This window comes from Ailuropoda melanoleuca, chromosome 3 (assembly GCF_002007445.2).
Source record: "Ailuropoda melanoleuca isolate Jingjing chromosome 3, ASM200744v2, whole genome shotgun sequence".
In the NCBI taxonomy this organism is placed as follows: domain Eukaryota; kingdom Metazoa; phylum Chordata; class Mammalia; order Carnivora; family Ursidae; genus Ailuropoda; species Ailuropoda melanoleuca.
In genome coordinates this window covers 70,707,568-70,723,207 of record NC_048220.1, presented here as the reverse complement: position 1 = coordinate 70,723,207, position 15,640 = coordinate 70,707,568, and the positions used below count along the sequence as shown (strand labels likewise).

Sequence of the window (15,640 nt, the reverse complement as noted above, 5' to 3'; positions counted from 1 at the left end):
AGACCCTGGGACCGGGATGAAGGCCCAGAGAGGGACGGGGTTGGAGGGGGGTGGTTTGCGTCTGCTTGGGAGGCTGATTGGAGCGAAGCTGCAAAGTACGGATGAGGGAGGAGGAAGGTTTCCAACCTCCTTTCGAGTACCGCTTCGAAAACTTAGCAGGAGAGAAACAACTGTTAAAAGACGGGCGCAGAGAAGATTCAAAGAGGTTTAGCGACTTAAGGAAGAGTCATTGTTAGGACGCGTGAAAGGCAGGAGAGAGCTGCGTTTGCCTGGAGCTTCAGAAGTTAAGGCTGTGAGAAGGGTCTCAGAAAGAGGACTTACTCGGGGAAGGAAGATGAGGGGGAAAAGGAAGTTACAGTGTACGGAGAAAGCCATTTTGAGGGGCGAAAGGAGTGAAAAGGAAAGAACGAAAAGAGTTGTGAACTTTCTCGATGAAGAGAGACTTTGGGTAACAGAGGCGGTTTGTTAGAGTTCCTAAAGTCTTAAGACATAATTGTTTAATAGTAAAGCTCTTTGACTAATTGGAATTAATATTTAACGTTAAGAATAAATGTTGCGTGGAATAGTTACTTTTTGGATGACCATTTCTTGCGGGGCGTCTGCTGGACTGTAGTCTCTGTAGAATTAAAATCCTGATCAAGATGCAGAGTTAACTATGATTGAGTTGGCAACAGCGTATTTCCCCCCTCTTTTTTGTGGAGTGGAAATAATCGTAGGAGTAAATTCTCTTTGCTGAGATCGGCGGACAGCTCTGCTCTTAGTCGCCTGTCTCGGTACTTTCTGGCTGGGGAAGGATCTGACGTCTCCTTCCCCCGCTTCTTCCTCTCCCTCCCCTGCCAGAGATCTCCTTTGTTTATTCGTGGATGGCTTGTAGGTGACTCTCCAGTGTTGGGCTGAAATCTTAAAAGGTGGAAATGCTGTGTCTTGGCTTATGATTTCTACCCCAAGCGCATTTCTTAATTAATCCTAGTATAAATTCTATTGCCTTTTTTTTTTCAAAATGGAACCTTGCAAGTCCAAACTGGATAAATACTATTTAAATTTTATCACTCCACTCTCGGTTTACATGTGAAAGAACACATTTGTTTTGATCTATACATTTTTCGCTGAAATTATATAATACACTTTTATTCTGTTCTCATGTGAGCATTTTCAAAACTTTCCTTCACTCAGGTATGTGAAGTTCTTGGTAATAGGAATTAGTGCTTGATTAAAGGAATTTTTTTTCCCCCTTCATTTGTTTGACCAAGTATCTAATAAGACGTCATTTTCTGTTCTTGGGATATATACATATGTTACATACTACCACTTTGCTTTAGTTATCTGTTTATAATGTGTATGTATGTGTATTGATACACCGTTGCAGTCAGTCTAAAAGTTTTATCACTCCACAAATATTTTAATTTCTTCTGTCAAAAATAAGCAGTGGTGCTGCATTCTATTAAGTAGTCAGGAACGTAGTTAATAGAAGCCGAAGTATTTTCAGTGAAACACCTCTACCCCTCCCTTGGCATCTCTAATTTAATTGCCCTAGGTAGATTTGTAAAAGTTCTAAATAGACTTATTCTTTCCTCTACAGGAAATTTTCTTACTTTCTCAATATATTTTTTTTAGGTGAATCAAAAAGGGCCCAGAAAGCCTGTGAATGTTGGAGAAAATTCATCTGTGAATTTTTGATGTTTAAGGAGTTCGTATTTGTATTCATCTTTTAAACTGGGAAGATTTATATTTTATTTTAAAACTTATTGATATTTACAATGAATGGACACAGTGATGAAGAAAGTGTTAGAAACAGTAGTGGAGAATCAAGGTAAGCATTTTATCATCAAATATTTATTATGAAGAGAACATAAAACTTGCATGACTCTTTAGTTTTCCTAATAGGGGGCAGAGTTTTCAGATGAGATTCTTCCTCTTAGTTATCCAAATAGTAAAAAGTTTCTGATACATGAAGTTTTATTGATAATACAGTTTTTCTCTTGTTCCACTGAGATACACAAAAGTGAATTTAAATATAGAAAGTTTAGGTGACTTAAATCTTTTTGGAGGTTTATATTGTTTGGGTCAGTTATTGAAACTAGAGCAAGTAAAAAGAGAACTGTAAATTGCTTTGACCATTAGTGCACTCTCCAAATAAAGGCAATAAGAAGTTCTTTACTCACCTTTTTTCTGACTGTTAGTGTATTTTCCAAATAAGGCAATAAGAAGTTCTTTACTCACCTTTTTGCTGACATTTTTGTCTTCTGTACCTTTCTTGTCCAGTAAAGTAGCCACTAGCGACATGTGGCTATTTAAACTATTTAAAATTACAAAATATTTAAAATGCAATTACTCAGTCACACTTGATGCATTTCAAGTGCAGAAAGCCACATGTGATTAATGGCTACCATGATGTGTGGTGCAGATAGAAAACATTTCCATCACTGCAAAGTTCTTTCGGACAATGCTGATCTGGACATTTGTTAAAATACTGCTGCAACCCTTTTTTCCCCCCGATTTTCTTTTTAAATTTGAGTTTTAATTATATATGAATGAGTTACTTGGGCCATGTCTTTCCAAAGAAAATAGAGTTAATGGGAATAAGCCATATTAAGCTATTTTAATGTGTAAGAAACCTCTTCATATTCAAACACTCTAAATTCTGTAGCCCGCAAATTTCGAGTAACCTGCACTTTGACGGAGTCCATGGAGTTATATTCACTTACAGTAGAGATCAGGATCGTGAGCATCAGAGTCAGACTGCCGGATTACTTTTCCCAGTTCTACTTTTTATTAGTTGTGTAAATTAGGGCAAATTACTTCACCTCTGAGGTTTTGACTTTTTACTTTTATAGAATAGCAATTATAGTATTATTTATCTTCTTTAAAGTTGAAAATAGTGAGGTGTTATGTGTAAAGTGCTTAAAATAGTTCCTGATAAAATGGGCACTCAATATTTGCTTATTATAATTAGCATCATGTCTTATGTACCATAGGATACTATATAACGAACATTAATTACAGTGGTAGAGAAATGTGATGAGCAAGAAACAGGAAAGTTTTGGCCGTTGGGAGGGATTCAGAAAAAATGTTGGATAGAAAAGGAAGCAGTGTAGTTAGTAAGTGATTTGAAACTTAGTATATTCTGGTCATGCTAGGTATACTTTAGTTTATCAGCTTTCACAGGCAGACTGGATAACAAGAACATCATAGAGAGAAAGGAGCAATTATGGAAGGCAGCATTATTTAGTTGAACAGGTATTGGTCTAAACATTACAAAACCTGAGTTGACACTCTGCATTAACTAGTTCTCTGAATGATCTTCTCAACTTTAAAAAAAGAATTGAACTAAATGATTGTGACATTTCATCCCACCACTTAATTTACAAAGTATTATAAGGCTTCAGACAATCGAGTTCAAGCATCACCAGAGTTGAGAGGCTAGATTAGAAGAGTTTTGAATCTCATGTTTGATTCAAGTCTCTACGGGTATATTGACTGTATTAAGTGATTAGAAGAGTCACATTGTCCACATTCGTTTATTTGTTAGTGAGCAATGAAATGGTTAATAGGTAGAACTATCTAGAGGTAACACAGGAACTAAACTACTCACAAAATAGGAAATAAGACTCTTGAGAGTAAATCGTCTAGTTGAGTATTCAGAGAGGTCATGTGCTATTACATTCTGAGCCCTTACTTGTTCCAACAATGTTTTATATATTTTGCTGCCATATCTAAAGGGGAGCAGTAAGATAGATTTGGTAGTATAAGTGAAAAAAGTTAAACCCTGTGAAATCAAATTTACTTAAATCTTTTACAGTGCATACTTATTTAAAATAATTGCAAGTCATATTCTCTAATTATTCCGAGTTATTATTTCTATTATACAGGTTTTACGTGCTTCTGAGAAGTATGGTTGTCAAGTTATCTTGTTCTTGCAACTGCCTTGGTGTTTATCAGAAGGAGGGAGACCTGCTTCTCATCTGCTTTCATTTTCTTCCTTACTCCTGTTATGCTGTCCTTTTCCTTTGCTGTACTGTCGCTGTTACCAACCCTCAGCCACCATCCTCCCCAGTCCCCCTCCCCCCCCAAAAAAGCTTTCATATCAAGGCAGTACAGAGAAGGGAGATTTGTGCTTAGGGACATGAACTTATAGGTAGGGGGGATTTTCTTGCCAAAAAAACACCCAAAAACAAACCATTTCTAGTAACTATGAATATTAATATAGAGTGAAGAGAGGAGAAATATGCCCTGCTTTTAAAATTGATATGTGTTGTAAATAGTTTTTAAAGTAGAACTTGATTTTTATTGGGTAGAATTTTTAAATGGATTTTTGCTTTAGATTTTCTTTTTTCCTTTGTGGAAATTCCATTATGAAATGAAATAAAATTAAGAAGTCGTTTGACATTTTTGGTTGGTATAATTAGCTTTCTACTGAAAAATGTTTTTTGATTCTTTCCATGTGGAAGGCTGTCTATGACCATTGACTGAAAGGAGGAAGAATGTACAGGAAGATGTCTCTTTAGCTATGCTATAACTGACAATTTTGAAACTTATTTACTAAGAAATGTGGGTCAGGATGCACCTGCACATCAGTTCAAACTCAGCACAAAGTTTATTTTATAACTGAAGTTAAGCTTTCTAAAGACGCTTTTGGAAGATTTCAAAGTACTGGTTCCCGGCTGTGTGGATTTGAGAAAAAAACAAGCAAAAAAATCAAATTTTCCAAATCCTGGTTAGACTTTTTATTGTAAAGCTTTCTTAAATGATGATTTAATCAAGGAATAGGTTTGTGGATGAAGACCGGAAATACATAGTTACATTTTGCAAATTTTTGGATGATTGGCATATGCTTAATGCTCAGAACAATTTCTCTCCTTGCCTGCAGATTAAATTTTTAATAATCTAAAATTGTACATGTAAATTTGATAATTTATTTGAATCACTTTAAGTAGTTCTGTATATGATGCTCTTGAAAAACTTTTACAGAGTGAGGGAAATTGTTGGTGACGTGCTACAATGGTCTTAACCATTTATAGTTAATCTGTGGCTGGTAATTGAGCTTTATTAACCTGATTCTTAAAATTCTTTTGTTTCATTATGGCTTTTCATAGCGTTAACAATGCTTGATATAACATATTTACATGTGTTTTAAATATATATGTGTATAAATTTTATATTAGAAGAACTCTGTCACACAAATTTCCTTGGCTTATAGAAAATATTTTTGTTAATGTTTTATACTTCAAGAATCTTTGGATCTGAACTTTTAAAGTGTTTCGTGTAAGCAGTGAGTAGGAAATATGATCAGTGGAAATGTTCTAAATGAAAATCTCCTTTTATAAATTCAGCATCTTTAAAAGGCTTTGACAAGCCCCCTAGTGTAAAGGACCTGTTAAATTTAAGGAACACCAAGTCAAAGTTAATTTGAACACAGGCCACATTTCTTTACCATGTATTTATTTGTTAGTGTCTTGTTGAAAACTACTGTGGCACACCGTTTTTGGAAATGTTGCATTTATGTACACACATACCAGAAAGCTTTGTTGTCACCAAAATCAGTTTTTTTGCACTAAGTAAGTTTGAATAATTTTTAAAGGCAATACCAGTTAAAATGGTATTTTCTAAACTTACTTTGCAGTTATCTCAGAATTTTAAAAAAGTTAATTCATTCTTAAATTTCAAATGTTTGTGCTGAAAAACATTTTAAGAAAGGCAGGAAAACCTGAAACCATAAAGCCAGAATGGCTAGAAATCATTGAGTTAAGGAAACTGGTTTTAAAAATTTTCCCATGATGTCATTATTTGCAGGGAAGTTTGGCTCTTTCACACCATTTTCTGTTAATCACTGTTTTTCAGCTGTATATGTACTTTCTTCATTTATTCCTATTAGTTTTTTCTTTCCTCAAATATCCTATACACGGTCCTGGATGAGCTGAGATTAAGTACCATTTCTTAACATTTTGAAAATTGAATAAACTGTTAAGCAGGAGCTTTAGTAATAAGTTACTCTCTCTTCAAATACAATTTACTAAATTAACATTTTCATAGTATTTCCTAGGATTGTGATTAATCTGTATTACTGTAAAGTGTTTATAGAGTTTCAACTGCTAAGGATAAGAGAACTGTATATGATTTGACTTTTAAATACATTACTTTATCTACATAGGCATGAGATAATGTGGAGGCAAATGTTAATGTGTAATTGCCCCTGTTTTATACTGCTTAAGTAGTTGCTTATTTAAAATCTTGGTGACTGTTTACGTTTGGTACAGTTCTATATTTAAAAATAAGAGTAATTCTTTGTGGGGAAGAGATAAAGAATAAGTAGAAAAAACTTTTATCTTTTTTACAGAAAATTTTAAAAAATGTATAAATAGCAAAGTTAAAGCTCCAGTTGTGCTCCTTGGACCAGTAGCACTGGCATCACCTGGGAGCTTGTTGGAAATGTACCACCTTGGGCCCCACCCCAGTCCACCTGAATGAGAATCTTCATTTTAACAAGATTCTCAAGTGATTTGTGTTCATGTTAAATTGATGTGTGTGGTGTGTGTCTGTGTGTGTGTGTGTGTATGTGTGTATGTGTAGATACACACACACATAGGTAGCTGTTTGCCTGGAGTCATTCAGCACCTTGCCACTTTTTTTTTTGTTATTGATGTTGTTATTTTTTTCCCTGGGAACGCCCAAAGAATGGTGTCATGGCCCATGCCAGCAAGAAGTTGAGTACATTTCATTTCCCTTGAAATGATAATAATGTGGCATGCAGTGATTATGAGGTCTTACTCTGACTGAACCAGGCATGGTACACATAGTGCACAGAGCATTACATGAATTTATCACAGTTCATCCTCATAAAACTCCAGTGATGTATGCAGTATTATGATTCCTACTCTCCAGAAGGGGAAACCAGATTTATAGCCATTTTTAAAAATCTTTTTTAAAAAACTACTAACTAAATTCCACACTTTACTTGGATTTCATTGGTTTTTCCGTTAATGCCACTTCTGTTCCAGGATTCAATCCAGGGTACCATGTTGCATTTAGTTGTCAACTCTCCGAAGTATCCTATGGTCTGTGAGAGTTTCTGTCTTTCCTTGATTTCCTTAAGGCTTGAAGTGCTGGCCAGGTATCCTATAAAATATCCCCCAGTGAGGATTTATCTGATGTTTGTATTAGGATAAACTGGGGTTATCAGTTTTTGGAAAGAATATCACAGAGGTGAAGTGCTCTTCTAGTCACATAGATGGAAAGGGTAATATCCACATATTACTGATGATATTAACCTTCATTACTTAGCCAACATAATATTTGCCAGGGTTCTCCACTTTAAGTTACTTCTTTTTTCTTCTCATATTGTATTCTTTGGAAGCAAGTCACTATGTCTAGCCCTCTTCTCAGATGGTTAGGGGGAAGGTTGAAATTAAGTTCTATCGCCTGGTGGGAGAGAGTATCTACATATTTTAAGTGGAATTCTTCTGTAAAGAAGTCTTTTCTCCCCCCTTTATTCAATCATTCATTTATGTAAGCCTGGACTTATGTATATGAATTTTATACTTTGGGTTATAATCCAGTAAGTTATTTATTTTGTCACTCAAATTGTTCTAGCCTTGCCTATCGGGTACTGTCTTTCAAGTTGGCTTCTGTATCCTTTTTACATACTCCTCTTTTTGCCCTAGAACCAGCCATTTCTCCAAAGAACCCTGGATCCTTTTATTGGAGAAAAGGATATTAGAAATCAAGGTTTGGGTGCTGGGTATGCTTGTTGCTACCCAGGTATCACTGCTTCTAAGTCCTCTCAGTGGAAAAAGCAGACAGCGCTAGGTAATATATAGATATATACTAAACCATGTATATCTACATATCTCTAGTTCTGGAATTTCTCAGTATGCATATTAAGGTGGACATGAGTTTGTATTGATGTCTAATTCTGTACTACAGGATTCATCCTAACCTTCCTTTCTTGCTCCTTTATAACTTTAATTTCCTTCGGAGAGAAAGGCTCCTACCATCCACCATCCCATCGCGTACTTCAAGGTCAGATACAGGTAAAGTAGTTTTAGAATTTTTAGGCCATACTCCCAGAAGAAACAAATTTATCAACCAGAATACAGTGTTTATGTACAGTATACACTGCCTTACAGTTTCTACTCAAAACACTGTTTTCTAAAGTTACTAAAGTTAGCTTCTTCCTCCCACCCTCTTCAGTGTAGTTGTCATAAATTTGTAATAAAGTTAGATTCATTTGGCACAGTTTGCGTTCCATTCTGTGTTCCTCAGTCACATGGGTTGATCAGAAGTTGCATATATTACATACTCTGTGAGGTACAGTTTCATGTGTTTCGACAAACGCACAGAATCATTTATCCTCTACTCCATTACTGTACAGAGTGATTCCTTCACTCTAAAAGTTCCCCTCTTTGTCCCAGATCTGCTGAATCAGAATTTTCATTTTAACAAGATTCCTGGGAGATTTATATGCATATTAAATTCATGTGCATATAGGAGAAGCTGTTCACCTGGAATCATTCAGTATCTTGCCATGTTAATGAAGAAAGATTATTATGATTTAGGGGTGATAATGCAGTAGCTAGGTTTTAACACACCATCAGGTAAGTAAGTATACTTAGAATTCACGGAACTATATAGGTGAACAAATGAGGTGAAAGAAAATGGAATTGGGCAAAGTACTGGAGTAATGTAATGGGCTATATGGAAAGTTTTTATGGAGCTCTTTAAATTTTTGTAACCTTAATGGTAGGAAATGATGTAGTTTGGAAAGAAAGGAAGAACAAATAGTATATATTCAGAAGTGGGATGGAGAGGAAGGTTTTTACGGAAGTCATAGTCACCCAATAAAGAAGTGCAAGTTCCCTAATAGAGAATGTGTTGGACATGCTGGCTTTGCAGTTCTTTAGTCTGACGTTTATTCAGTGTTATGCTGAAGTTATTGTATGGTTTAGTCCTAAGTGAAGGAAGGAGAAAAAGGGAAGGATAGGTGAATAAATGCAACATGTGTTAAGAGAATAATACTCATGTAAAAGAACCACTGGTTTAAAGAGATACTCCAGAAATTTATTGTACCAGAATCAGGTTCTTAGGTGTGAATGACTGAGAAAATTGCTGTTTATAGTTAAGGGTATCTTATCTGTCACTGTGATATGAGGTGACTGCTTAGTCAAAAGTCAACTTTAAGTAAATGTTAAACTGCATTTGAGAGTTCTTTGGTGTGGATAGGTTGAGATCTCAGTTATCATTGAGAATAAAGTACAGAGACATGATAAATTCTGGGTAAACAGTAATGTCTTCTGGCATCCAGTGTCTACAGTTTCTCTCAGAGATGAGATAAGACACAAAAATAGTGGGGAGCTCTTAATGAAAACCATTCAAGTTAGCTATTTCACATCTCCCATTGCTGCTTTCAGTAGTACAGTTCTCTGTCCTCAGATACTTAATTTAGATGATTGAGCAACTACTTTGTGGTAGATTACATGAGATAATAAAATCGGAGATTATCCTATGAGGCTTATAGTGAAGAAAGAAACCAAATTTAAATATTTGTAGTATCAAGTGATTATAATTAATACAAAGAGGTAATAGCATGCAGTAGTTCAAAGGTGGGAGTCCGAGAAGTTTGATCATAAGGCAAATGATTAGTTTCTATATCAAGCCCAGTGTCAGAATGAAATTTGTTGCTTTTTAAAAGAGATGTGTAAAACCCTGGTGATCTTAGATTTTCTGTGTGTTAAATGTGCTGATAATGTGGCTTTTATGATCGTGAGGTATTTTGACAGGCTTAGGCAAAAAGCAGAGTAACTTTTATACTCAGGAAAATGATGTTAGATGGCAGTAAATACTGTGCTGAAGAGCTATTATGTGAAGGAATGGGGCCATTGGACAAGAGTAGAGTTACAGTCTAAATTCCCTGAAAGGAGACTATTCTTTTTGTGCTTGAAATAGATATTAGTATGATTATTGCCATTTGATGCAGCTACTACAGTATTCCTATTTCCAATTGAGTGAATCTTGCATTAATAAAAGGAGGAAGTTTGATCTGAAAGGAAATTTTATAAGAAAAGAATTACAGTTGTATATGAGTGTGAAAAATGTAAATAATCTCTTTATTCCAGTTTTAGCCTGTATTTTATACCAGAAGATTGACTTAGTGTTCAGTAGCTTATGTCAGTCATAATTATTCTACATTGATGATTCCCCCCCCCCCCCCCCCCGCTTTTTTTTAATTGAATGTCTCACAGTAGATGGAGGTGGTGGTTATGTGCACACTCCCATGGGTATCTGCAGATTGATGAAATACCAAATTACAAATAACTTTGTTAGAAAGTAAAGCGTATAGTGCTGGGAACCTCGTTGTTTTGCAACAGTAGTCATTAAAATAATAATAAGTGTATACATATTCCAAAATCTTTTTTAAAACAAATCAAATGGATTTCTCTTTAACTTGAACTTTTAAATATAGACATTTATTTTATTATTAGTATTAACTTTAAAGTTGTGGATGGTAATTTCAAGCATATGCATAAGTAGTGACAGTAGTAAAATGAACCCGCATGTATACATCATCTAGTTTCACATTTTATCTCATGGCCAATCTAGTTTAATCTCTAAATCTTCCTACTCAATTATTTTGAAGATTGTTTTGAAATACAATTTTTTTTTAAGATTTTTTTTTTTGTCAGAGTGAGTGAGCATAAGCAGGGGGAGCGGCAGGCAGAGCAGGCAGAGGGAGAAGCAGGCTCCCTGCTGAGCAAGAAGCCTGATGCAGGACTCAGTTCCAGGACACTGGAATCATGACCTGGGTCAAAGGCAGATGCTTTATCAACCGAACCACCCAGGTGTCCCTGAAACACAGTTTCTACTAGGCTAGACTTCTGCATGATAGGTAATACTAATGGGGAAAACAAATGTTATCACTTAAGCTTTGTCTGCTTGTTATAATTACAAATTACAGAATTAGAGGAGCACCACCCAGACAGTTAAACGTCTGACTCTCGATTTCCGCTCTGGTCGCTATCTCAGGGTTGTGAGATTGAACCCAGTGTTGGGCTTCTCGTTGGGTGCAGAGCCTGCTTAAGATTTTCTCTCTCCCTCTCCCCCTCCCCCCGTATCTCTTTCTCTCTCTTTCCTTTCCTCCCTCCCTCTCTCCTTCTTTCACCCCCCCATCTAAAAAAACCAACAAAATTACAGAATTAGAGATTTGTATTTGTGTTATTACTATTACATCAAATTTTATATATATTTTAAGAAACTAATGTTTAGTGACTTGCAAATGTGTATATAGTAGTCTTTATTTCTCATCTGAGTTCCTGAATGTTTACTAGAGAAACTTTTGAGTTTACTGTCTACCTCATATTCAACATGACTAAACCCAAACAATCATCTTTGAAATTAGTCATGCTTAATGTGACCCTTCCTAGCATCTATTTCTAGCAGTTTTTTTCTCATTTATTCAGCGGGAGGTTTTAAGGTGGTAGAAGCATACTGTACTTTGAGTTTATAGTAGCATTTTGACTTGGATTGGTAACTAAGAATGCTAAAAGGAACTGTGTGTTGCTATTTGGTGCCTCACATAGCAGTGGCATTAGTTGGTTTTCAGAACGGTACAGATGGATAGATACATTCCAGATTTTCTCACACCTTTGATATTTATTCGATGGCTTATAATAAAGATAAGGTGGATAACAGATTTTAAAATATTTTTTAGAGATTTCATTTATTTGAGAGAGAGAGTGTGGGGGGAGCAGCAAACAGAGGGAGAAACAGGCTCCTTGGTGAGCAAGGAGCCCACCGTGGGGCTACATCCCAACCTTGGGATCATTACCTGAGCCAAAGGCAGAGGCTTAACCAACCAATCCAACCAGGTGCCCCAACAGATTTTAATGCAATGTAATTTTATATAATTTAAAGGTAGTCTGATCTTAGTTATCATCTAGCTGAATTCTTCTCATTTTTTAAATGACTACTCTAGGGTAATACATTTTAAATAGTAAGTTGCAGTATGTTAAAGGATTGGGATCTCTTTTTTTTTTTACTGAAAGAGAATAGTGTAAACTAGAATAGAGAATACAGTGTGCCTTTAGTAGAGTACTAGTTCATCAAACTTTTATGCCTATATGTGCATGTGTGTGCGTGTGTATACTGCATAGTCCAAAAAGGTTGAAAGCATTGCCTTTGGCCACTAATTCATTTTTTTAGTTTTAAGTATTTCCTCAGTTCCTACAAATTTCCATATTGTTTCTCTAGTCCTGTTGAAGTAAATAATGGTCTAGAAAAGCAACTGAAATGAAGTCCCTGACTTACTGAATTCCAGAATGTAGTTAGAAGAGAGATACATGGGAGCACCTGGGTGGCTCAGTTGGTTAAGCATCTGCCTTTGGCTCAGGTCATGATCCCAGGGTCCTGGGATTGAGCCCCGCATCTGGCTCCCTGCTCAGCAGGGAATCTGCTTCTCCCTCTCCTTTTGCCTGCCGCTCCCCCTCCTTGTGCTCTCTCTCTCTCTCTCTTTGTCAAATAAAAATCTTAAAAAAAAAAGGAGATACATGTATACAAAAAATTATAATATTGTGAAGGCATTACTAATAACATATGAGCAAAATATTGTGAACATGTGGGTTGAAACAGTGATGTGCCTGGAGAAATTGGAGAAGGTTACATAAAGAATATGATAATTTAGAGTAATGTTAGAGTGGAAAGTTTTATCTGTTGGCTTCAGAGAGGAATCATTCTCCAGAGTGAAAAGTATGGGGAATACTACTAATACTGTGCTCTAAAATCACTCCCTCCATAAAGCCTTGCCCCTGATTCCATTTCCCTCATCTCTAGTTCTTTACTCAGGAATCAGTCCATCTTTATATTTTTGATTCTCATAAGTTTTACTTTTTCTCATAGTATTTTGTTTCTTCTAGAAATCCTTGCTCAATATTTGTTGAAGAGATAAGCCAATGAATTCATATTATCCATGTACAGAACTTACTCTTTCAAAAATGTTTATTGCATAAACATTATTATAGTATATTAGAGAACCAGTTAAGGTGTTCTATATATTGGAAACAGTGCTTCAAATAGTTACTTCTTTTTTACTCTCAGATAAGTGAGCTCTACCGCTTGAGGTTATTAAGGTACTGTGGCTAGTGGGACAGCTTTGCTATCCTTTATCTTAATACCTGGCTTCTCTTGCTCTACTAGCTGCCATTTTCAGCCAGCAGGAAGAAGATGGGAGGGGTAGGATTTAAAGCAAGCCACTTTATTAAGGCTGTGATGTAAAAATCCCATATCACTTCTAGCTATATCCCTTTGGCTGGAACCTGTTTACATGGCCACATCTAGCTGAAAGCTGGACATACACCAGTGAAAACTGGACGACAGTTATGTACTACTAAAGGGCAGATAAAATGGATACTGGGTGAGTGGGGAGGAGCAAGTAGACAATATAAATATATGGTACAAATAGAAAGAAATGTTATTTTGAAATAAGTCAACTCCTATCATACTAAGTAATTAGTGGCTTTCATTTTTCTGAAATTTTTTTCATTTCTTTATATGTATTCATAATCGTACACTTTTGTTGTCATAGTATCGGTATTTGGTTTTGTCACTTACCCTTCTCTGAGCCTCAGTTTATTTATTATATGAAATTGAAAGGGTTAAATGAGAACCCAGGATCTGGCACATAGCACCAATTAGTAATCATCATGTCTTCCCTTTTTTTATTGAGCAATTTGTATTGAAAGTTTTAGGTTTAACTCACAGGCATTTTATATATTTGTATTTGTATTTCCATTTATGACATTCCGGAGAACAGCTAAAGTAGTCCTTGAAGTAATGATTCTGATCTTGAACTTAGGAAAAAGACCTTTTTTTAAAAATTTCTAATAGCTGTCAGTATTGAATTCCTACAGTATGTCAGACTGTATGCTTTACATCTCTTAATCTTCACAGTAGTCCTTAAGTATGTTTATTGTTCCCATGTGGCAAAAACTTGAGGTATGTCTAATGGGTGTACATATATAAATGTAATTACAATGAGAAGAAGGAGCTAGAAAGCTAGGAAAAAATAAGTTAGGGTTGATTGAACTTCAGAGCACTCATCGGGTTAGCTCTGAATTTTCTCCGTGTGTGTCTTTCAAAAATTCTTTCAAAATTCCCCCAAAGAAGTCCTTTTGAATTGTATTGACTCTTAAACAGTAATCAGGAGAGGGGACATGGCACGAAGTGAGAATTTAGTGCAATATGTTTGTTCCTTAGAATAGTAAATACATTTCTTTATTTATGTATTACTGTGTTTGTCAGGCATACAACTTTCTATTAATTTTTCTGTGGAAGATCAGTTTACCTTTTATCAGTGTAGCCTATAGCTTTCCTCCCCTACCTCCTGAATCGAATGCATCTAAATACTACTACCAGTTTAAAAGTTTTTGAAAATGATAAATGGTATATACCAGAAATGGTATATACCAGAAAGAAAATCTTGATGTCTTAGGGACAAAAGAAGAAAATAAATGAATATATTATTTAATGGAATTAAAGTGAGAAATCATTGATGTGAGCCTTTGATACAGGCAGTCTCATTTATATATAATGTTTGAATACACAGTCTTTTTTCTTCTTTACTGCAGTTGTTCTGAGAGGTTCTTTTTATTGCTTCTTGGTACTTCCACACTCCAATAACTCTTTCTTTCTTTCTCCTTTTTTTTCCCTCCCCATTCCAATAACACTTTCTTGGCTTTTTCAGTCTATTCCTGTTGCTTTATCAGGGCCAGTTTCTTCTTTTGCTAATCTGATGGTAAGGAAAGCAGCTGCTCATTGTTACCATTTTCTTAGAAGATCATTCACTGTTTTATTCATTCTTCCTTTATGTGCCGTTGCAGACATAGTTTCCAGTTTCTGTGATAAAAAAAGCAAAAAATACTTGAACATTTTTTTTCCTTGTAATATAGAAGAATCTTTGTTTATTCACTTGAGAATATGTTCTTCTCATCTACCCATTGTAGGTCGTGGTGTTTTCTTTAGTCTGAAGGATTGATTTGAGTGGAGAGTTGAGTGCAGAACAAGGAGGTATTGCTATTCCTTCATATGCGAGGCTGAGCTAACATAGACTCTCCTGAAGTAAAGTACTTCCTACCCACAAACACAGGAAAATCGGAAAAAAATAATGGGAAAATGGGCAAAAAGTAGGTGCATTGCTGAACTTCAGAGAAAACCTTCATGTGCCAGGAACGAAAGGGACCTCGAAGGCAGTAGTCAGGAGCAGTAAGCTCTGAGCAAACATGGCAGTACAGGGGAGATTTGGAGGGATACAGGGTCTCTGAATTGGAGACTGAGGTTGGAATTGAAATTAAGTATTTGACTAGGGAATTAAGTCTCCTTAAAGTTTGGGACCCTGGAAGGTTTGCCTCCTTTGGAAAGAATCTAGAAGAACTTCCTATATGTGCCTTCAAGGACACTTTTTGTTGTTGTTGTAAAGATAAATTAGAATATAGTAATGAAGATATTTGGAATCTATGAAGAGCTATTAAATTTTATCTAGAGTAAAATGAGAGAAAGGGCCATAAGGGCCAAGCAGATAACATAAATGAATGAAGCTGTCTGGATGTAAGATATCTGTTTGGGGGAGGCGACTAGTGAAGGTCATGTAGAGGTTCGG

At 35.7% G+C, this 15,640-nt stretch overlaps 1 protein-coding gene across 3 annotated transcripts in view; it reads left to right on the top strand.

The window, feature by feature from the left end:
- The first annotated feature begins 1,594 nt into the window (after positions 1-1,594).
- The window catches only part of CHD1 (chromodomain helicase DNA binding protein 1), a 69,608-nt gene continuing 55,562 nt past the window's right edge, over positions 1,595-15,640 (top strand). For 2 of the 3 annotated variants that reach the window (XM_034656556.1, XM_034656558.1), the window contains exon 1: positions 1,595-1,810. In XM_034656556.1, the coding sequence (XP_034512447.1) occupies positions 1,758-1,810 (53 nt within the window). In that variant the 5' untranslated portion in view covers positions 1,595-1,757. The remainder of the gene's footprint in view (positions 1,811-15,640) is intronic. The other variant, XM_034656557.1, reaches the window with a different exon arrangement.